General features: G+C 34.4%; 1 protein-coding gene across 1 annotated transcript in view; it reads right to left on the bottom strand.

The window, feature by feature from the left end:
* PJA2 (praja ring finger ubiquitin ligase 2) overlaps window positions 1-20,117 on the bottom strand; it is a 73,977-nt gene that overhangs the window by 41,521 nt on the left and 12,339 nt on the right. Inside the window, exons 2-4 of the mRNA XM_003123822.6 lie at window positions 9,697-9,814; window positions 8,055-8,255; window positions 5,592-6,642 (exon numbers count right to left, since the gene is read on the bottom strand). Of these exons, the coding sequence (XP_003123870.4) occupies window positions 5,592-6,642; window positions 8,055-8,255; window positions 9,697-9,727 (1,283 nt within the window). The 5' untranslated portion in view covers window positions 9,728-9,814. The remainder of the gene's footprint in view (window positions 1-5,591; window positions 6,643-8,054; window positions 8,256-9,696; window positions 9,815-20,117) is intronic.

Raw genomic sequence — 20,117 nt, forward strand, 5'->3', positions numbered from 1 at the left:
TTTTCAATTAATTCATGGCCTAGCCTTCTTATTTGTTTAAGCTAACTCACCAAAGTACAGCTCCTTCTTTAACACTGCATTTAAAGGTATTTTTCTTAAGTGAAAATTCACTTTCTTTGGCCAGAAAAGCATCCAAGGAAATGCACCTGAATTGTGAAGTATTTATAAGCTTTTGGAAGTTAACTAAGACTGTGATATCAACTGATTTAGATAGAAAACTTTTAGTGATATCAGTTTATTTAAAAGAGCCAACAATTAATTCTTTCAGAAATTAATACACATTTGTGATATGTGATAGAAAGTAATTTCCTATAATATTTCATTCTGAACATTACCATCCATGACAAATTTCAAACTTAATGTCTGTTACTAATTTGTAGCTCTAAAAGTCCAAACTGGCTCAGAGGACAAGTCAGAGGAAACTCTGTAACTATAAGTAAGATTTTTTTACTATGAAAAAGAAAAAAAACTTTTTTTTTTTTTAAACTGAAGAAACAAAGTTCTATATCTAACATCAGGCAAAAAGCTTCATCTATGACATATGACAGCCTTTTTCACCCTGGTGGTGGAACACCATGGCAAGCTTTGAAGTCTGACAGAGTTGGGTTAGAATTTGTTCTGTACTTACTAGCACAAGCTTGGGCAATGAACCTTCCTGAGCTCACTTTTCCTCATCTGTAAAATGAGGATATTAATATTTTACTTTTCAGGTCTACAATGATGTTTAAATGAATACCACAGATAAAATGTTTAGCATGATTTTTGGAAAATGGTAAACATTTAATAAAGGTGGTATTTACCTCTTTGATTATATAAGCTGTCTGCTTAGAAATTTCCATCAGATTTCCTACCAGCACACACCACCATTTCTCTCTTTTCTCTACCAAAGAAAATCTACTCAATGTCCTCTGGTTTGTCTTATAAAATAGCAATATAGTCTCTTAGTCACCCAACAGCTTTATACCAGAGGTTAACAAACTATAGCCAGGCCCATGAGCCAAATCTGGACTCTTGCCTATTTTTCAATGGCCTAGAAGAAAAGGATGTGTGTGTGTATATATATATATATATATACATATGTGTGTGTGTGCGCGTGCGCGTGTGTGTGTGCATATGTGTGCATGTATGTGTGTGTGTGTGTGTGTGTGTATAATTTTAAAATGGTATATAGATACCTACATAATATCCTAAAATTTGCCTCTTGGTCCACAAAGCTTATAATACTTACTATGAGGTCAACATTTAAAAAAAAAGTTTGCATACTTGAGAGAAGACAGGGCATAGAAGCAACCAATATAGGTCAAAGGAAGAGAAACCATGCAGCAGAAAAGGGGGAGCAAACAGCTTGATGGCAGCAATGAAGCAAAGAAAATGGGTACTGAGAAAAAGTCAACTGGCTATGGAAATCAGGAAGTCACTGTTTTGTTTTGGTGGTTTTTTTTTTTTTTTTGTAATTTTTTGTATTTTCTAGGCTGCAAACTTGGAAACAAGATACAAGGGTTTGCTAAAATATTAGAGCATGTGCTTAAAGATCTTTGTTTTGGCTGCTTATAGATATTTTATTTGTTGGGAGTCAGCGAAATCATAGGAGCGCTTTCTGGTGGTTTTTAACTAATATAATAAAAGAGGAAAGGAGCTTAATTATATGTATATTTTGTCTTCCTAATAAGGCTGGTGAACACCAAGGTAACAGAGATCATTATTATTTGCATTTACAGAGTACCTAGAATAAAATTTGACCCTAGGGAGAATTTCAATGAATTCTTTTTGAATATATAAATTAAAATCAAACTAAATAACTAATAGTCCTTTTATTCTCCCAAAGTCATCATCAACAACAAAATTATCCTGACATATTTTTCTTAGGTGAGATTTCTTTTAACCTTTTAAGCAAGGTTAAGACCTGGGGACAGAAGAACTCTAAAAGAAAGCTCAGGTGCTAGAAAAAAATGTTCAGGAGATGGCACACCTCTCTTTAGAACAATTAGACCCAAGCTTAAAATGCGCTAGCATGGCTGAAACGTTCTTTTAAACTCACAATCTTGTCCTCAAACAGTTATTAAAGTTCTCAGGGTATATTTCAAAAGAGCAGGGCATTAACCTTCGCTCTTTGGTCTAATTCCAAGTCTGGTAATTATATGCTGCCTATTAAAATTCCCCTTGCAGTTCTAATTTAATAAGGTAATGCACATCTCCTATCAAACAGCTCAGAGCAATGCTACCAGCTGCAATGCTTATCCCATAGAGTGTAAGGTTTCAGATGTGACTAAGTGATCATTTAGAATTTTTTAGGGAAGAAATGGGTCATGTAATCATTAAAATACTTTTCCACTTATAAAAGAATATATAAACTATACCTTTTTTAAAAAGTGGACCAAAATTCCTAGACCTAAAAATGTCATAGTAAATTTTACTTTATATTCTTGGTAAGAGCATTCTATTTGTAGATATTATAATACAAATATGTCAAGAAAGCTTTTCAAGTATATCATCTTTAAGTCTTATAAAGCAGAGACAATGCAAAAATAACCTCACAGACTCAAAGCAGAAGCTATTTAAACTTTCCCTCTCAAGGTACCAGTGGTACAGTCACTGTGTTTCCCAGCTCTCCAATCTGCAAATATCAGAACTGAGTAGGGCCACAGCAAATCATTAGGAAGATGAACAAGTGACAAAATGAAACTAAATAGGAGTGTACAGCTACTAAATTTCACCCTTTATCTAGCACCATATTAAAAGGCATTCCTGGGAACTGGGATCCTCTGCAGAGAGTAAGCCTCTGGAAACAGGAGCACAGAAATACCATCACTCCTCAAGACTGTATAAACAAATTATTGAAATGAGGTCTTAAAATGTATCTGAAGGCTTATAGTTGCAAATGGAAGTGGAATCTTAGGTAGAATCAATATCCTTGAAAATTTACTCTGTGATAAGAGCCTTAAAAAACAAACAATAAGTGTTTCTGGAATTTCAGTGTGTTTTAAAGAATATTCCAACACTAGCTCCATCGTTAAAGCACACCCAAACTACAGGTTCTATTAGTCAATCTATTTCTAAAAAGTTGAAAGAAAAAAAGCTCCTATTGATTTTAAGGGTTTTTCTCATCTGTATATTTTATTTATTTAAAAAAATCTGTCATTGTTCAGAATATTTACATCACTTGAGGAAAAAACTTATAAATAAATACACTAAGAAAATACTCTATAACCCCTGAAAATTCAGAACCATTCTAGGCAAAGAAAACACTTCAACTATTAACAACAACAAAATCAATTTAAAAACAAAGAACTGGGGCAGTTCCCATGGTGGCTCAGCGGAAATGAATCTGACTAGCATCCATGAAGATGCAGGCTCGAACCCTGGCCTCATTCAGTGGGTTAAGGATCCAGTGTTGCTGTGCACTGTGGTGTAGGTTGCAGACATGGCTCGGATCTGACATTGCTGTGGCGTAGGCCAGTGGCTATTGCTCTTATTAGACCCCCTAGCCTGGGAACGTCCATATGCCACGGGGGCAGCCCTAAAAAGCAAAAAAATAAAAACCAAGAGCTGGAGTTCCCTTTGTGGCTCAGCATTAGTGAACCCAACTAGTATCTATGAGGATGTAGGTTCAATTCCTGGCCTTGCTCAGTGGGTTAAGAATCTGGGGTTGCTGTCAATTGCAGTGTAGGTCACAGATGCGGCTCAGATCTGGCATTGCTGTGGCTGTGGTGTAGGCTGGCAGCCACAGCTCCAATTCAGCCCCTAGTCTGGAAACCTCCATATGCTGTGGATGCAGCTCTAAGAAAAAAACAAAATTAAATAAATAAATAAATAAATAAATAAATAAAAACCAAGAGCCAAGAAAACTACCCTTTTTCTTGAGATTGTCAAACAATGTAAAGATTTCATTAACTTCACTAGATGACATTATACCCGACTATAAAAAGCAAACGAAAGTTTTTAATTTTTTATCAATGTGTCTATAATGAGAGAGCAGGAACTAAATTTTCTTCAAAAAACCAAAAACGTGGTAAAAAACGAAAAAACTTTATACTTTCAAAAAGATATCTAAGACTATTAAGTTGTTTTTAATAGTAATCTAGAGGTATAGTGTGGTTCACAATCTAATTCAAAAATCTTAGGGTGGAATATATTTTGGAACTTAGATTTTTCCTTAAGATTTAGAAATACTACTTAACAATTCCCAGTAGGTCTAAGCCAGCACCCGGAAATCAAACACTTTCATATTTCTGCCACAAAATGTATGAATACTTGAAAAAAGGCCTCATTTTAGTTTAGCTCTAGATCTGCCATCAAGGAAGTTAGTATTAGGTCAGGTTTTGCTATCAATTTCTGTTTTAAGAACTCTGTGGGTTTTGGATAAAAGACTAGATCTAAACTGAAAAAGTAGAAATAAGCTAGAAAAAAGTTCTTAACTAACTTTACTCTTAGCTTAAACAAGAGCAGGTTACATAAACAGTCTGCTAACACTTGAAGTTTACAAACTTCGAAATAGCAGGAAAAATTATACTTCAATTGTTTCTAAAGTTACTTGTAACAAAAGCTTAGTTCATATGTCCAAATAAAAAGATTTTATTAATTTTATGATATGAAATAAAATATATAAAATGCACTGATATTCCAAAGGCTAAATGTCTTCCCCTGTAGTACCTTCTAGTTAAAAAAATAAAAATCATTTCTGTAAGTTAATAAAATCTTGAAAGTGCACTGTAATTGAACAGGGCAAGGGTTACAACCAGCTTAAAAGGTTAGGTCAAAGTCTAGACTCTAGGGTAATGAAAATTCAAGCAATCAAAGAAATTCTCAATTTTTCTGTTCTTTCTGTTGTCTTAAAGTTTGGGGGGAACGACAGGAATCCATATAAGAGAAATCAAAATGTTTAGTATAAAGAAAAAGCTGTATGTTCTCTTGAAAACAGTAAATTACAGTGGTGAAGAATGTAGAGCCTGGAGTTAGGCAGCAAGTAGATATTCAAATTCCCCCTTTACTTTTTTCTAGCTTTGTGACCTTAGGAAGTTGTAAATAATCTTGTGCCTCAGTTTCTTCATCTACAAATAGGGAAAATAATAGAATCTACTACATAAAGTTGTTAGTAAAAATTAAATGCTAAATAAAAATAAGTAAAAAAAATAAACAGTGATAGGAAGAGCAACAGAAAGAATAGAGAAACAGGAGATATTAATAAATATTGGCAAAGTTAATGTAATGTTATTGATCAAAATTTTCTATGACCTTAATCACTTTTTAAACCCAGACTGGCTTAATATAGGAATTAAAAAAAAAAATGTTTACCTCACATACCATTAACTGAAATACCATGAACAGAAATAGTATTTCTACCCTTTAGTAATAATTAATAATTGTTACCTGAACTTATAATTTCTATAAATTCCTGAAATACCTCAAAGTTTCTGTGCAAAACTAACCAGTAGTTTACATGTACAGTTGGTCCTCAGTAAATAAGACCATTTGATAAGCCAAAATATCTAATTTCTGACCATGTCAGAGAGTCCATCCATCAAACATCTAATTCTAGAAATAAATCACTTTGCTCACTACACAATCCCACAAAATATTACATAAAACCTTACCTATCTTCATCTTTGTCATATAGTTGGTAGTAATCTCCACAGCCATTCCAAAATGTGTTATCCACAACTTCCTGCCTTCCTGCTGAGGCTCCATTTTCTGGTGTTATTTGGTTATTTTCTGTTTCTCTCTGTGTAACTCTTGAGAAAGGCAGATCCAAGAACATACAGTCATGCTCTCCATCATAGTCATCACATTTTATTAAGAGGTCATCTGAGCCATTTTCCTCAACCTCCAAAGCCTCTCTCCACCTCTGGACACTTCTTTGTTTAGCCTCATGCCTACCAAAACCTGTTTCTTGGTCCACCTGGCTTGAACTTATAACTTTCCTAACTTTGGGCCTCACTACCTGTTCAGGAGAACTTCCCTGGTTTTTGTTCTTATCACTGGTATTTTGTTCACTGCAAATATGCCTGGGAGCACAGGCTGAACCTTCAGTTGAATTTTCTCTTTGTCTCTCCTGGCTAGTATTTTCTTGTTGTTTCTTTCTAATAACTTCATCTTCAGAAGAGGATCTCTGAAATTCCTGATTGTTCTGATCAACAAACTCGGTATCATCAGTAGAACTTTTCACTAAAGGTGGTGAATCTAACTCTTCAAACTCATTCTTTAATTCACAGTTAAAAGAGGGAAGTGGTGGTGAAACACCAGTGTATGCCTCTACCTCTCCATTTTCCAACTCAAATATTGAATTGCCCAGTGCTTCCTGGTATCTATCACCTTCCATAACTTCTGCAGAAAGCTGAAGATGGTCATTATCCTCTCCATGTCTGCCATCTGGATCAAAAGAGTCAGTATGAACCAATGTAATTCCATTTTGGACACTTGAAGCATTACAAGCTCCTGGAGTATAATCTCCCTCAGCGTGATTGTGAAGATCTGTACTGCTTCCTAAGGTCTCCCTGCCTTCCTCGCTATGATGTACTGCAGCAAAGGACGGACTGCTCTCAACGTTTTGATTCAATGCTGTATCACAAATGGGAATATCTGCTTCACTTTTTTCAAATAAAGGGTCACTGGGCGAAGAATGAACTTGATCCAATGGACTGGAACCTTCATAGAGAACAAAAGAAAACATATGTAGAGGAATTAATTTAGATAGATTTTATTTAATAACAATTCTTAAGAAGAAACTGTACCAATTATTACCTATTTGAGAATATGAGTAAATTTCTCTGACATGTGCTTCTAGACTCCCTAATTTAACTGGGAGGGCAGAATGGTCATCCTATGAGTTCATTCATACAATTTAGTAGCCTCTCGACATACTGTCCCTCAGATGTCTTCTGTAGGTTTTTAACCATTCTAAAACCTAAAACAATCTCTAAAAGACATTTAAAAGGGAGGCTAATGAGACACTACACAGTGAGAGACCAAAGTGAAGTCAAAGAGTAACCTCCCAGTTGTTGGAGAGTACAATTCACACTTAAATTCTTTTACTACACACAGCTTTTTAAGGTGCTTATAACAGCTATAAGAGCAGGTTACAGATCTAGCAGAAATAAGATTCTATTGAGTTTTATGTCATTTCAGAAAATTATCTCTGTATCTAGATACATAATATTAGATTTCTATGCCCAAAATGAACTGCTGTAATATACCTATGAAAATGAATTAACTTTAGCTACCTCACAACTATGACTGAAAAACAACAAAAAATACAATGGTGTTTCTGACATAGTTTGTCAGAATTCTGAGACAAAAGTAAAATTGTATCTACTCTAAAAATTATTTTAAGCACGACTATCTTTACCATCACTAATGTAATAATTTCAAAAATGAAGACATTGAGAATAGCTGGAACAAAAATTTATGAATTATAAAAAACTGAAGGGAAGTCTTGTCATATCGCAAAAGGCCTTCTTTAACATAATGACCTTGGCTAATAATTCAGATTCTTGTACATAAATGACAGTAAAAATAATCTAGAATTATCAACTTTGCTCAGGAAAGAGGAAGATTATATTCCAGTCCAAAAAACATGTAATTATAGCACATGGATATGTGCAACATACTTTTTCGAACCAATGAACAATTAAGAAATTTTAATTGAATAATTAAATGCTGCTTGACATCTGTATTTTATATGATGATTCTTAAAAAAAATTATTTAGTTACAAATAAAATAACAAAAAAGCTATTTAAATGTAATATGCAGGGGAAAATATACTCAGTTCACATTAACAATTTTTTTTTTGATTCAAACATGAAGATTTCCTCTGGCTGAAGGATGTGACAATATAATCACTGCCATGCCTAAGTAGTTATAATGATTGGCCATATTCTATTTTCTTTGTTTAAGTTTATATACTATTAACATTAAATTCAATAAAAATTTAAAAACAGAACTTCTTAATAGGAAATGTACAGCATTTATACTCAGCTAAATATAAAACTGACTCAATATTTCAAATATTATATGACCAATTCTTACATGCTTATTAAAAATAATTCATGTTACATACCTGAGGAATTTTCTTTTGGAACATCATCTAGTTCCAACACTTCATAGTCATCACCAGCCCGACCTAAGCTCCTTTCATGCCTGGTCATACATGGTTTAAAACTGACATATGCATGTCTTCTGCCATATCTCCTGCCTGTGATTGTCTGATATCCTCCTGCTGATTTGGGCCAGGCAGCCTTGCTGGATTCTTGATCCATTGCTGGAAAACAGAGTTAAAAATAAAAGGGGCACAGCCTCTTTTATTCTGACCTTTTATTCTGATATTTGGGGTAATGTTTCAACGTGTATCTATTATTTGCCAAAGCATAAGCTACTGAACATCAAGTGCACCTTACTAGTACTACACAAACTTACTTGAAAAGTAAATATGAAATACATTAGGAGAATTATGTGACCTCTTTACCCTCCAAAAATATATCTTTTAAAGTTTGGTACCTTAAATGTATTTCAGAATTTTTATAATGTAACCTACCAAAATTTTTTTTCACATGCCAAATTTCTATACTGTAAAAGCTCCTTAAGAATTGGAGAATGATCCTCCAAATTATCTAAGTACCTTACATATAAGTGCTCAATACAAATTCATTAAGTGAATTACTCACACAGGTATATTGGACTAAATTACATTAAAAGTGAATACATTCCAAAGATGAAAAGTAATTTCTTTAATGGTACCTGTACTATCATAAAGAACCAAGTGGACCACAATTAAACAACCTGCCAAAATTAGGGCCAAGGAAAATTCTCTGAAAGAAAACAGTGATGAGCCAAGTCAAACACATGCTACCCCACTTTTCAAAACTACCAATGGTATACATAAGGTGAGAAAATCCATTAACAGCTGAACAACCTGAATACTAAGTACTGATTCTGAAGGGATATACAGTAGCGAACAGTAGCATCTTTATTAAGTAGCACATTGTCATATAATATACGTAGACCCAAGTGAATAAGCAAATGAATAGTATACATATATAATAATCATGTATATCCCATGTGTGTATGTATATCATATATGTATAGATCATATACATGATAATATATCATGTATATCACGTGTGTATGTATCATCATACATGTATACTACACATTTGCTTATTCAATTGGGTCTACGTATATATGCAGGAACTAAAAATATTTTCTCACAGAATATGGGACAGTCAATAAATGAAATAGTTATGTATTTTTTGTTTTGTGACACTGAAATAGGAAATCTAATTGTTTCTAAGCACAAAGAAAAACAAATATGTATTTATAATATATAATACCAAGTATTGCACTGTTACATGATTGATTCATAAACTTTATGAGGTGAATATTGCATTTTTTTTAAATATCAAAAAATTAGGGTTAAAATTAATTAAGTAACTTGTCCAGTAACCTAAACACCAAAAGAATAGTTTCCAAAGTGGAAAGCAAAATAGATGCCAAGGGAGTGTGAAAAGAAAATATAAGAATTTCTATTTATACTCATTTTTGTATCAATATTAGAAATTAAGCTTTATAAATATTTAATATATGGATTAAAACTGGCCCTAAGTAATACCATGGTCATATATCACATATGGTACTCAAGAAATATGGAGGGAAAAATAGGAAGTCCACAATGTTAGAGGAACTGACAGCAACATCATGCTTACCTGCCGGCTCTTTTTCAGTATACTGTGACATATATGGCAGTTTTTGTGTGCCCAGTTCAGTGGAATTATGGATGTGATTTACTTTTTACTCACACAATGGATAAGCTGCAAAAGATTCCTACAAAGAAACCACGGATTAAACAAAATATTAATAATACAAGGGCAAAACAAAAAAGGCAAAAGTAATACTTCTCTCTCCTAACCCATAACATAGAAAAATACAACTGGATCTGACCAGTTCAGCTCTTTATTAACTCATTACACAGAAAAATACAACTGGATCTTACAAGTCAAACCAAAGAACCTTAAAACTACCAAGATGGCTGCTTTGAAAACAGATTTAGATCTCATCATGAAAAATCTTGCTTTAATACATTTTAACCTTAAGACCGACAATGATAACGAAACACATATAATTTATAAGTAAGAAGCAAATATATTGGGAAAAGTGTTAATTAGGGTAAGTGACCAAACTGTTTGGGGGTCTACCACATACTATGCCATCTTTTCTTCTCCACCAAAACACTTTAGCCTGGCATTGTTAAAAGAAGTTAACCCGGGAGTTCTCGTCGTCACTCAGTGGTTAAATCCCACTAGGAACCATGAGGTTGTGGGTTCGATTCCTGGCCTTGCTCAGTGGGTTGAGGATCCGACATTGCCATGGGCTGTGGTGTAGGTCGCAGATGCGGCTGGGATCCCGTGCTGGCATAGGCCGGCAGCTACAGTTCCGATTAGGCCCCTAGCCCGGGAACCTCCATATGCCGCAGGAGTGGCCCAAGAAAGGTCAAAAAAGACAAAAAAAAGGTTAACTCTAAGAATATAAACTTCATTTAAAAAATAAATAATGGCTTATGATGATTAATAATTAATGTGTGTAAAAATACTATACTTATTCTTTACAATAATCAACTGATCACTGAGATATCTTAATCTCAAAGAACCTATTCTAAATACGAAAAATTTACCAGGTAAATATAAAAATATTTTCATCTGTTTTGAAATTAACCCATTTATTAACTATTTTATTTTATTTTATTTTATTTTATTTTTGTCATTTCTTGGGCTGTTCCCACGGCATATGGAGGTTCCCAGGCTAGGGGTCTAATCAGAGCCGTAGCCACCAGCCTATGCCAGAACCACAGCAACGCAGGATCCGGGCCGCGTCTGCAACCTACATTACAGCTCAGAGCAACGCTGGATCCTTAATGCACTGAGCAAGGGCAGGGACCGTACCTGCAACCTCATGGTTCCTAGTCAGATTCGTTAACCACTGCGCCACGACGGGAACTTCCCTATTAACTATTTTAAAAGTTGTAATCTGTGCTTTTTTAAAGTTTGGCAAGGGCTTAGTTTTTTTATATAAATATTTTATTTACTTAAACACTTGAGCTATTGCTAGCTGCCTATTACCAATTCAAATTTGTTTGAAGATGATAGTTCTACAAATGAGTTTAACTGTATATTGTTTATTCAGCCACATATAGCTACATATAGCTATATATAAACATATGTAAAAGTACACACACATTCTCCCACATAATTTATAAATTCAGTAATAGGTTATGATCTGCTAATATGTCTGAATCAACACAGATTGTCAGCAATCGCTAAAGGATAAAGAAACATCAAAAGAATAATCTTAGCATACTGGCAAAAACAGAAGCTCTGATTAAAACTGTTTTAATAATGACAAAAATTATCTGCAGTAACTTGAATCCTCACAGATTCATAGTACAATACAAGGCAGACTTAAAGGATGACAATGGATTTAAGTTCACAAGTATTTTACCCAATGCCCTTTATTTAAAATAAGGCAATATTCCAGGCACTATTTTCAGTGCTGAAGATTTAACAATGAGCAAAATAAACAAATGCTCCTCCCCTCCTAAAACTGCAGTATGGGATACAGACACTAAAGAAAACAAGTAATAAATAAATGTTACACAATATATACTATGGAACAAAATAAAGCAGATAATAAATTGAGTCTGGGGGTATGCAGTTTAAAACAGTGTGGTTAGGGAAGGCCTCAATGAGAAGGAGTTGTTTGAGCAAACACCTGTGTGAGAGGGCGCCACATGTAAACTTAGGGAAAGAGCATTCTAAGTAGAATAAACTGAAGATCTTGAAGTGAGAATTTCCAGCAGTTACCATAGCAAGAAGTGAGGGATGGAATGAGTAAGAGAGAGAAAGCAACAGAAGAGGTCAGAAAATTAATTAGGGAAGGGTGAATAGGGGGAACAGATCACAAGGGCCTTTTATAGGATAATATAAGAAATGTAGGTTTTATTTTGAGTAGATGGAAAACCATCAAATAGTTCTGAGAAGAGACATTATCTAACTTCTTATGCGAAAGTACAGTCGACCAAGTTTTCTGATATAGGTTATGAAAGAAGGTAAAGACTTAAAGTTGACTCTAAATTTTACAGCCTGGGCAACTGGAGAAACAGAGTTGCCATTAACTGACGTACAAAAATTTGTGGAAGAAGCAGGTTTAGAGAAAGTTATCTTGAGTTTAGTTTTGGATATATTAAATCTGAGATACTGATTATATATTCAAGTAGAAATGTTAAACAGGAGGCTGGAGTTGACTGGAGAATTCTGAGCTATCAGCATAATTTGGGAGCTATCAGAATATAGACAATGTTCAAAACCTGCAAAAGAAGTTTAAGTGGACTTGGAGAAGGAAAGCAGTTCAAGGGCTAAGCCCTGAGATGAGACAACATTAAGAGGCCAGAGGAAAAGCACCAGAAAAACTAACCAGTGAGAGAGAAGCTGGAGAGAGAAAAGAAAAACCCAGGAGGGTGGATGTCAAACGAAAGTGCTGTTAAGAGTATAAAAATGATGAAGATCACCCAGTTTCTTTCTTTCTTTTTTTTAAAAAACTTTTTCATTGAAAGATATTTTCAAACAGAAAATAAAGATTTTTTCAGAAAGAGTCTACGTAGTGGTCAGAAGGACAATGGAAGAGTGTGATCTGTGAAAAAAGAGATTTGCCAAGGGAATGGGTAACCCAGACTCTGTCCTCTTCATGGAAGACCTGTTTCCAGAGAATTCAGACCCAAACCTTGCATGGAGTCTAGAAGACACTGTGGTCCTCCCACAGCAATGCACAGACACCTGTGTTCTTTACAACTGTCAGGCTGCACGTACCTGTCAGAGGATGGAACAGGCAGTTCCTTGGCAGAAACCAAACCCAGGCCACCAATTCACCCTGTTTCTTAATCACACTTTTCTTTAATGTGCATTCACTTCCTTCTTAAATATTCTTTTTGGAGCCCTCCAACACCCTGGTCTAAATTCAGTCTACTTATTTTCAAGACCCAAATACTTCTGTGCTATCTTTTGATGGATTGTACTTCTGCGTTAGGTACCCTGAGTTAAAATTCACACTTTCCTTTAGTTTGTTTATTCTATTGTTTTTAATTTATTTTTATTTTATTATTTTTACTTTATTCTACTTTATGTATTTATATGTACTGTTATATTTTATCTTTTTTTAGTTATTTGTATTTATTTTATTGTCTTGTTTATTTTTATTTAATGTTTTGTTTATTTATCATTGGGTATTTTTCTTTACTACAAGATCCTCAAGTAATTGTTTCTGGAATTTTACATAAGGAGGTAAACAGTGACTCCTTGCATGTCATACTATTTTCATTTTTCCTTCATACTCTGGATATAGTTCAAGATAAAATCATTTTTTTCCCAAACTCTAAAAGACACTGTTTTCTCAGCATTCCATGCTGCTGTTAAGAAACTGTCCTGCCAATTTCTCATTCTTTTGTAAGTAAACCAGTTTTTCTCCCTGGAATTCTTAGGATTTTTACTTAACAAATGGTATTTTGTAATTTTACAAGGACTTCCTTAGGCCATTTATAAAACTTCTACCGCAACAGCTCTAGCTGGATTGCTTTAATTTAAAGGCTCATTTCAGACTGTCTCAGAGATGTCCTTTTTTTCGTCTTTCCTATTTTCTCCGTGCTTGGCCCGCATAGTTTAATCCTTTGTCTCAAAGTTTCTTTCTTATTTTCAATCTATGAAATGGCAGATTTCATCTACTTTCAGTTCCAACCTTCCAATATTCTCTATAATAATCTTTTTAATTTCTTGCATTTTCTTGTTCCCTGAATCTTCTTCTATTACTAGTAATATTTTCAATAGTGGTTCTTGTCTTACGAATAAAATGTAGACTAGAATCTCTTTGTAGATACCAATGACCTCTACTTCATCGGAGTCCAGCTATAGTTAAGTATGTATGACAGTGTTACTCATTCCTATCTCTGAAGTATAAAAAAGAAACAAACCAGAACATGGAGGAGAGAGGATGAATAATAAAGATCATAGCTGTGTCTCAAGATTAAAATACATTAATTTATTAGTGCCAAATTCGTATCTAAAATTTATTGGGGAGTTCCCGTCGTGGCGCAGTGATTAACGAACCCGACTAGGAACCATGAGGTTGCGGGTTCGGTCCCTGCCCTTGCTCAGTGGGTTAACGATCCGGCGTTGCCGTGAGCTGTGGTGTAGGTTGCAGACGCGGCTCGGATCCCGGGGTGCTGTGGCTCTGGCGTAGGCCGGTGGCTACAGCTCTGATTCGACCCCTAGCCTGGGAACCTCCATATGCCGCGAGAGCGGCCCAAGAAAATGGCAAAAAGACAAAAAAAAAAAAAAAATTTATTGGGAAAATTGGTTTGAGTTTTCCCTAAAGAAACACTTCCTTTGCTAAATTAGTCTCTTGCTCCTTATACTATTCATCTAATAAATAACCCATGATTCCTCTCTGTGACAATTATTCATTTCAAATGCTTTGGAGTTTTCACACACTTCTTCCTGATTGTAAAAAATGAAAACAACATTCCCCCCCTCCCCAAATTAAAGCAAACAAACAAACAAACAAAAAACCTATACAAATGTGCTGCTTAGAATTAAAAGAATTAATCAAGGAAGTATCAATCCTAGGTGTTCCAATTATTAACCTAGAAGTTATCATTTTATCATTTGAACTAGGCTGGTATGCCAGCATCTCTAGACAGACAATGGAAACCACCCAAAGAACTGGAAGACTGACTTAAAAGACAAAGATCTTGCTTGAAATGCATTGTATCTATCAAATGCACCGTGTCTATACATTGTCTAACATAATACACAAACAATTGTGAACAAAGGGATGAATGAATGACTGAATGAATGACAAATCTGTGCTCCCTTCTCTAATGGAAATACAGAAATATAATGAAAAGAGAGACTAAGCACTGGGAATACTTAGATTTAAACTACAGCTCTTATACTTAACCATATATTAAACGAAAGCTAGTGGTAAGACAAGCAATTCAGAAAACTCAAAATCTGAATAGTAATACAGCAAAAGACTTAAGCAAACATAATAATGAATGTTCATATATCTAAATAAACATAATATACACTGAAGTTGGTACATACTAAGCCTATACCTTGAACTGTCTTCAGAATTATATTTCTCCAACACCACTGAGTAGTAGTCAACTCATAACCCAGAATGTATAATACTTTAAAATTACACAATTATTATTTTTTGCAATGTACCCTACTCACTTCAGTAACATCATCATACCTCTGTTAGAATAATGTGGTGGTTTTACAGTATTCCACAAATTCTTTGATACTTCACCCTTCAAAAAGCAGATCCCAATTTGTACCCTTTAAGTGTGGGCTATACTTAGTGACTTGTTTCTAATGAAGACAATGTGACAGAAATGACAGTGTGTGATGTACAAGATTCAGGCACAGAACACACTGTGGCTTCCTCCTTACTCTCTCTTGGCTTACTCTCTCTAGAAGAAGCCAGCTGCTACACCGTACGATCTCTCAAGTAGTCCTAAGAAAAGGTCCACTTGATGAGGAACTAGAAGTTTCTGCCAAGACCCAGAAGGAACTGAGGTCTCTGGCAATAACCTTGTGAATGAACCTCCTAGGAAGCAGATCCTTCAGCTCCAGTCAAAGCCTCAGATGACTAGTCCCAGCCTATACACTGATTGCAAATCATGAGACCTTAAGCCAAAACCACACAGCCTGCATGCTCGAATTTCTGACCCACAGAAACTATGAGATAATAAATGTTCTGAGCTGCTGGTCTATGGCTGCATAACAATTATCCTGCATTAGGTAAAAAATACAAGCAATTCAAATTACATGTATTTGGATTCTGAATTTTCTTATACTTCCATCTATCATCAGAACAAAGATTTGCTAATATCATTTCCTGAAAGTACATTTCCTCCCTTTAAAAAATCTGCTTATTCTCAACATGGAAACTGCCATGTTGGAAATGACGGTATCAAAATGAATTACACTGGTCTTCTGCTTGTTGACGATATCAGAGCTGGGCTTAGCACCTACACTCTACCTATCACCTAGAAGATAATCATTGAAATAGATACTTATTGAATAGCTACTGGATCAGGAAAACTTTTAAAATTTAATTCTAAATTATTTAAGTGAAGTTTTAAGCAAAGGGAGAGAGAAATCATTTAAACTTTCAGAAAAAGAGTTGCAATTAAAAGCTTGGCTCTATACCCCTGTGACCCATTTGCTGGGATCCAAAAATAACTCATTTAAAAAATAAAAATAAAAACAAATAAATTATATAAAACATTATATAGTTTCAGGTGTACAACATGATTCAATATTTATACATACTGCAAAATGATGACAATAAGTCTAGAAGGCATCTGTCACTACACATAATTATAAAATTTTTTCCTAGGGAAAAGAACTTTTAAAATCCACTCTCTTTCAAATATGGTGCTATTAACCATTGTCACGATGCTGTGCATTACATTCTCACGACTTATAACTGGAAGTGTGTACCTTTAAACTCCCTTAACCCATTCTGTCTGCTCCCAACCCCCTTACCTCCTCTGGCAACCACCAACTGGTTCTCCATATACATGAGCTTGTTTTTGTTTTTGTTTTTTTTTTAATATTTCACATTTAAGTGAGATCCCATGGCATTTGTCTTTCTCTGTTTGACTTATTTCACTTAGCATAATGCCCTCAAGGTCCACCCACATTGTCACAAAAGCAAGATTTTGTTCTTTTTCATGACTGAATAATAGTCCATTGTGTGGACTGGAATTTTTGTCCATTTATCCATTGATGGGCACTTCAGATGTTTCCCACAACTTGGCTGTTGTAAATAATGCTACAATGAATATGGGAGTGATTACATATTTTCAAAGTTAGTGTTTTCATTTTCTTCAAATACATATGTAGAAGTGGAATTTCTGAATCAGATGATAGTTTTTTTTTTTTTTGAGAAACCTCCATATTGTTTTCCATAGTGGTTGCACAAATTTACATTTCCACTAATAATGTACAAGGGTTCCTTATTCTCTACATCCTCACCAACTCTTGTTATTTCTTGTCTTTTTGATAATACCCATTCTAACAGAAATGAGTTGATAACTCACTGTGGTTTTGATTTGTATTTCCCTGACAATTGATGTTATCTGACATTTTTTTCATGAGTCTGTTGACCATCTGTGTGTCTTCTTTGGAAAAATATCTATTCATATCCTCGGTTCATTTTCTAATTGAACTGATTGGGTTTTCTCGCTACTGAGTTGTTTAAGTTATTTATATTTTGGATATTAACCCTTTCTCAGATATCTGACTTAAAATATTTTCTCCCATTCAATAAAGTACCTAGAAATAACCTACTTTTAAAGTGTCTTTTATAGAAATAATTGAGGGGGGTGAAAAATGTGTGAAGTATGTGGTGATCAGTCTAACTAGTCTTCTGGTGATGATCACTTTGTCATGAACAAAGATGCTGAATCATAAAGCTGGACACCTGAAACTTAAATAATGATAAATCAAAAAACAAAATAAAAGTTCAGAAACAAATACAATTTGATCCAACTATTTGAAGGAAGTCTTGATTACTCTTCCGAGCACTCTGGAATATTTATTTTATATCTCTCATATTTAGCTTTACATATATGCACCAAAAATATTTCTTCAAATTCCTCTTAAAGTAAGATGTGGTATATATACACAATGGAATATTACTCAGTCATAAAAAGAACACAATAATGCCATTTGCAGCAACATGGATGGAACTGGAGACTCATACTAAGTGAAGTAAGTCAGAAAAAGGAAGACAAATTACCATACGATACCACTTACATCTGGCATCTAATATATGGAAAGAATCTAATATATGCAAAAAAGAATCTCATGGACTTGGAGAACAAACTTGTGGTTGCCAAGGAGGAGGGGGAAGGGAGTGGAATGGATGGGAGTCTGGAGTTAACAGATTAAAACTATTGCATTTGGAGTGGTTAAGCAACGAGATCCTGCTGTATAGCACAGGGAATTATATCCAGTCACTTGTGATTGAACAGGATGGAAGATAATGTGAGGAAAAGAATGTATGTATATATGTATGACTGCCTCACCTCGCTGTACAGCTGAAATTGACAGAACACTGTAAAACAACTATAATGGAAAAAATAAAAATTGTTAAAAAACAAAAACAAAATTCCTCTTAAAATAAACTTTTCTAATTATCTAGCCTACATTTCCCTTTAGTAATTTAGTCACATGAAAACTTTTTAATGATTATCACATTTCAGCTAGAAATTCAGAAATAAAAACTTCATGATAAAGTAAGTTTACATCTTGAAAAAACTATGTTTCCAAATTCTGTCCTGGTAAAACCTCTATCTCACCAAGTGTTTATAAATTTCTCATTCTGTTTTTTAAAAAAGTTGAAAAATACTGTTTTTTTTTTAGAAGACTATCAACAGAAATCTTTGAATAAAGAATTAAATGAGCATATACCTAATACCCAACACACTAGAACAATAAAATGTTCTGTGGTTAACTGATAGTATTATTGGCTAATGGGGGAAAATTAAAGAGGAGTCAAAGGAAAACTGAGATGAAAGAATAAAATATCCAATCCATTAAAAAAACAGATGAAGAACATTCCTCAAGTTTACCTCTCTAGGAAGATCTCTAATTCAGATGTCACAAATAAGGACCCTGCTCAACCTAACTTCCTTTGAGATGGAAAAGTTAAATCAGCTCAGAATAAATAATAATAGTAATAATAATAATAATAATAATAATAATAATAAAGCTGCAGAGAACTACCATAACATTGTAAATCAACTATACTTCAATCTTTTAAAAAAGCTTCAAAGATTTACTTTAGTGTCAATGAGCCAGGTAAAGAAAAAACAAGGGTACAGGAAACAAGGAAAAGAGAAAATTCAATGTTATGCATACCAAAAGGTAGCAAATTTCACCTGACGATTTAAAAAAAAAATCATAAAATGTGCTGAGTTAATACCTGTGATACATACTTAGATGCGTGCTATTATCAAAGAAAAAAAGGGAACATGTGAATGGGGTTGGGGAGATACAGAAACAAGCATGGCAAAATGTGGACGCAAGATGATATATACATGAGGGTTCCTTACAGTCTACAGAAATTTATAAATTTTGGAGATAAAAACTTTAAAATTATTTTCTTTTCTACACTCATTTGTGGAAAAACTGTTTACATATAATAAAATATAAAACTTTTAGGCATACAAAATAATGCAGTGAATTTTTACATATGTATATATCTGAATAAATACTCCCTAGGTCTGGAATTCTGTTGTGGCTCAGCAGTTACCAACCCAACTAATATCCATGAGGATGCAAGTTTGATCCTTGGCCTTGCTCAGTAGGTTAAGGATCTGGCTTTGCTGCGAGCTGTGGTGTAAACTGCAGACATAGCTCAGATTCTGGACTGCTGTGGCATAAACCAGCAGGTGCTGTGTTAGAGCCCTAGCCTGGGAACTTCCCATATGCTGCAGGCACAACCTACAAAGCAAAAAACCAAAACAAAACAAAACCCTTCCTAGATCAAGATACAAAACCTGTACCATCTGTTCAAAGGGTTCTCTCTTGCTCCTTCCAAGTCAATGACTCCTCTCAAGCAAAACGCAGCCATTCTCTTGACCTCTATCATACCAGTTTAGTTTTTCCTATTTTAAACTCTATACCAGCGGAATCACACATCATAAACCCCTGTGTCTGTCTATTTTGCTCAACACAATATGTTTCTAGGATTCATTTATGTTGTCATAAACATCCTTGTACTTTTTTAAAAAATCTTTTGTGGACACATATGACCTGGAATTACTGAGTCAGAGTATAGAGCTGTATTTAGCTATAACAGATACCAACAGTTGTGTAAAGTGGCTGAAACAACTTACATTCCCACCAGCAATATATAAGAGTATTTGTTGTTTCATATCCTTGGCAACATTTGATAATGTTTCATATCCTTGGCAACATTTGATATTGTCAGTCTCTAATCTCAGCCATTCTGGGAGGGGTGTGATGGTGTCTCATTGTGACATTTCTCTGATGAGTAATAA

The sequence above is a fragment of the Sus scrofa genome, chromosome 2, assembly GCF_054392235.1.
Source record: "Sus scrofa isolate SSC_HxYL_T2T_F1_AM1 chromosome 2, Sscrofa_HxYL_maternal_Yorkshire_Landrace_v2.0, whole genome shotgun sequence".
Classification (NCBI taxonomy): Eukaryota; Metazoa; Chordata; class Mammalia; order Artiodactyla; family Suidae; genus Sus; species Sus scrofa.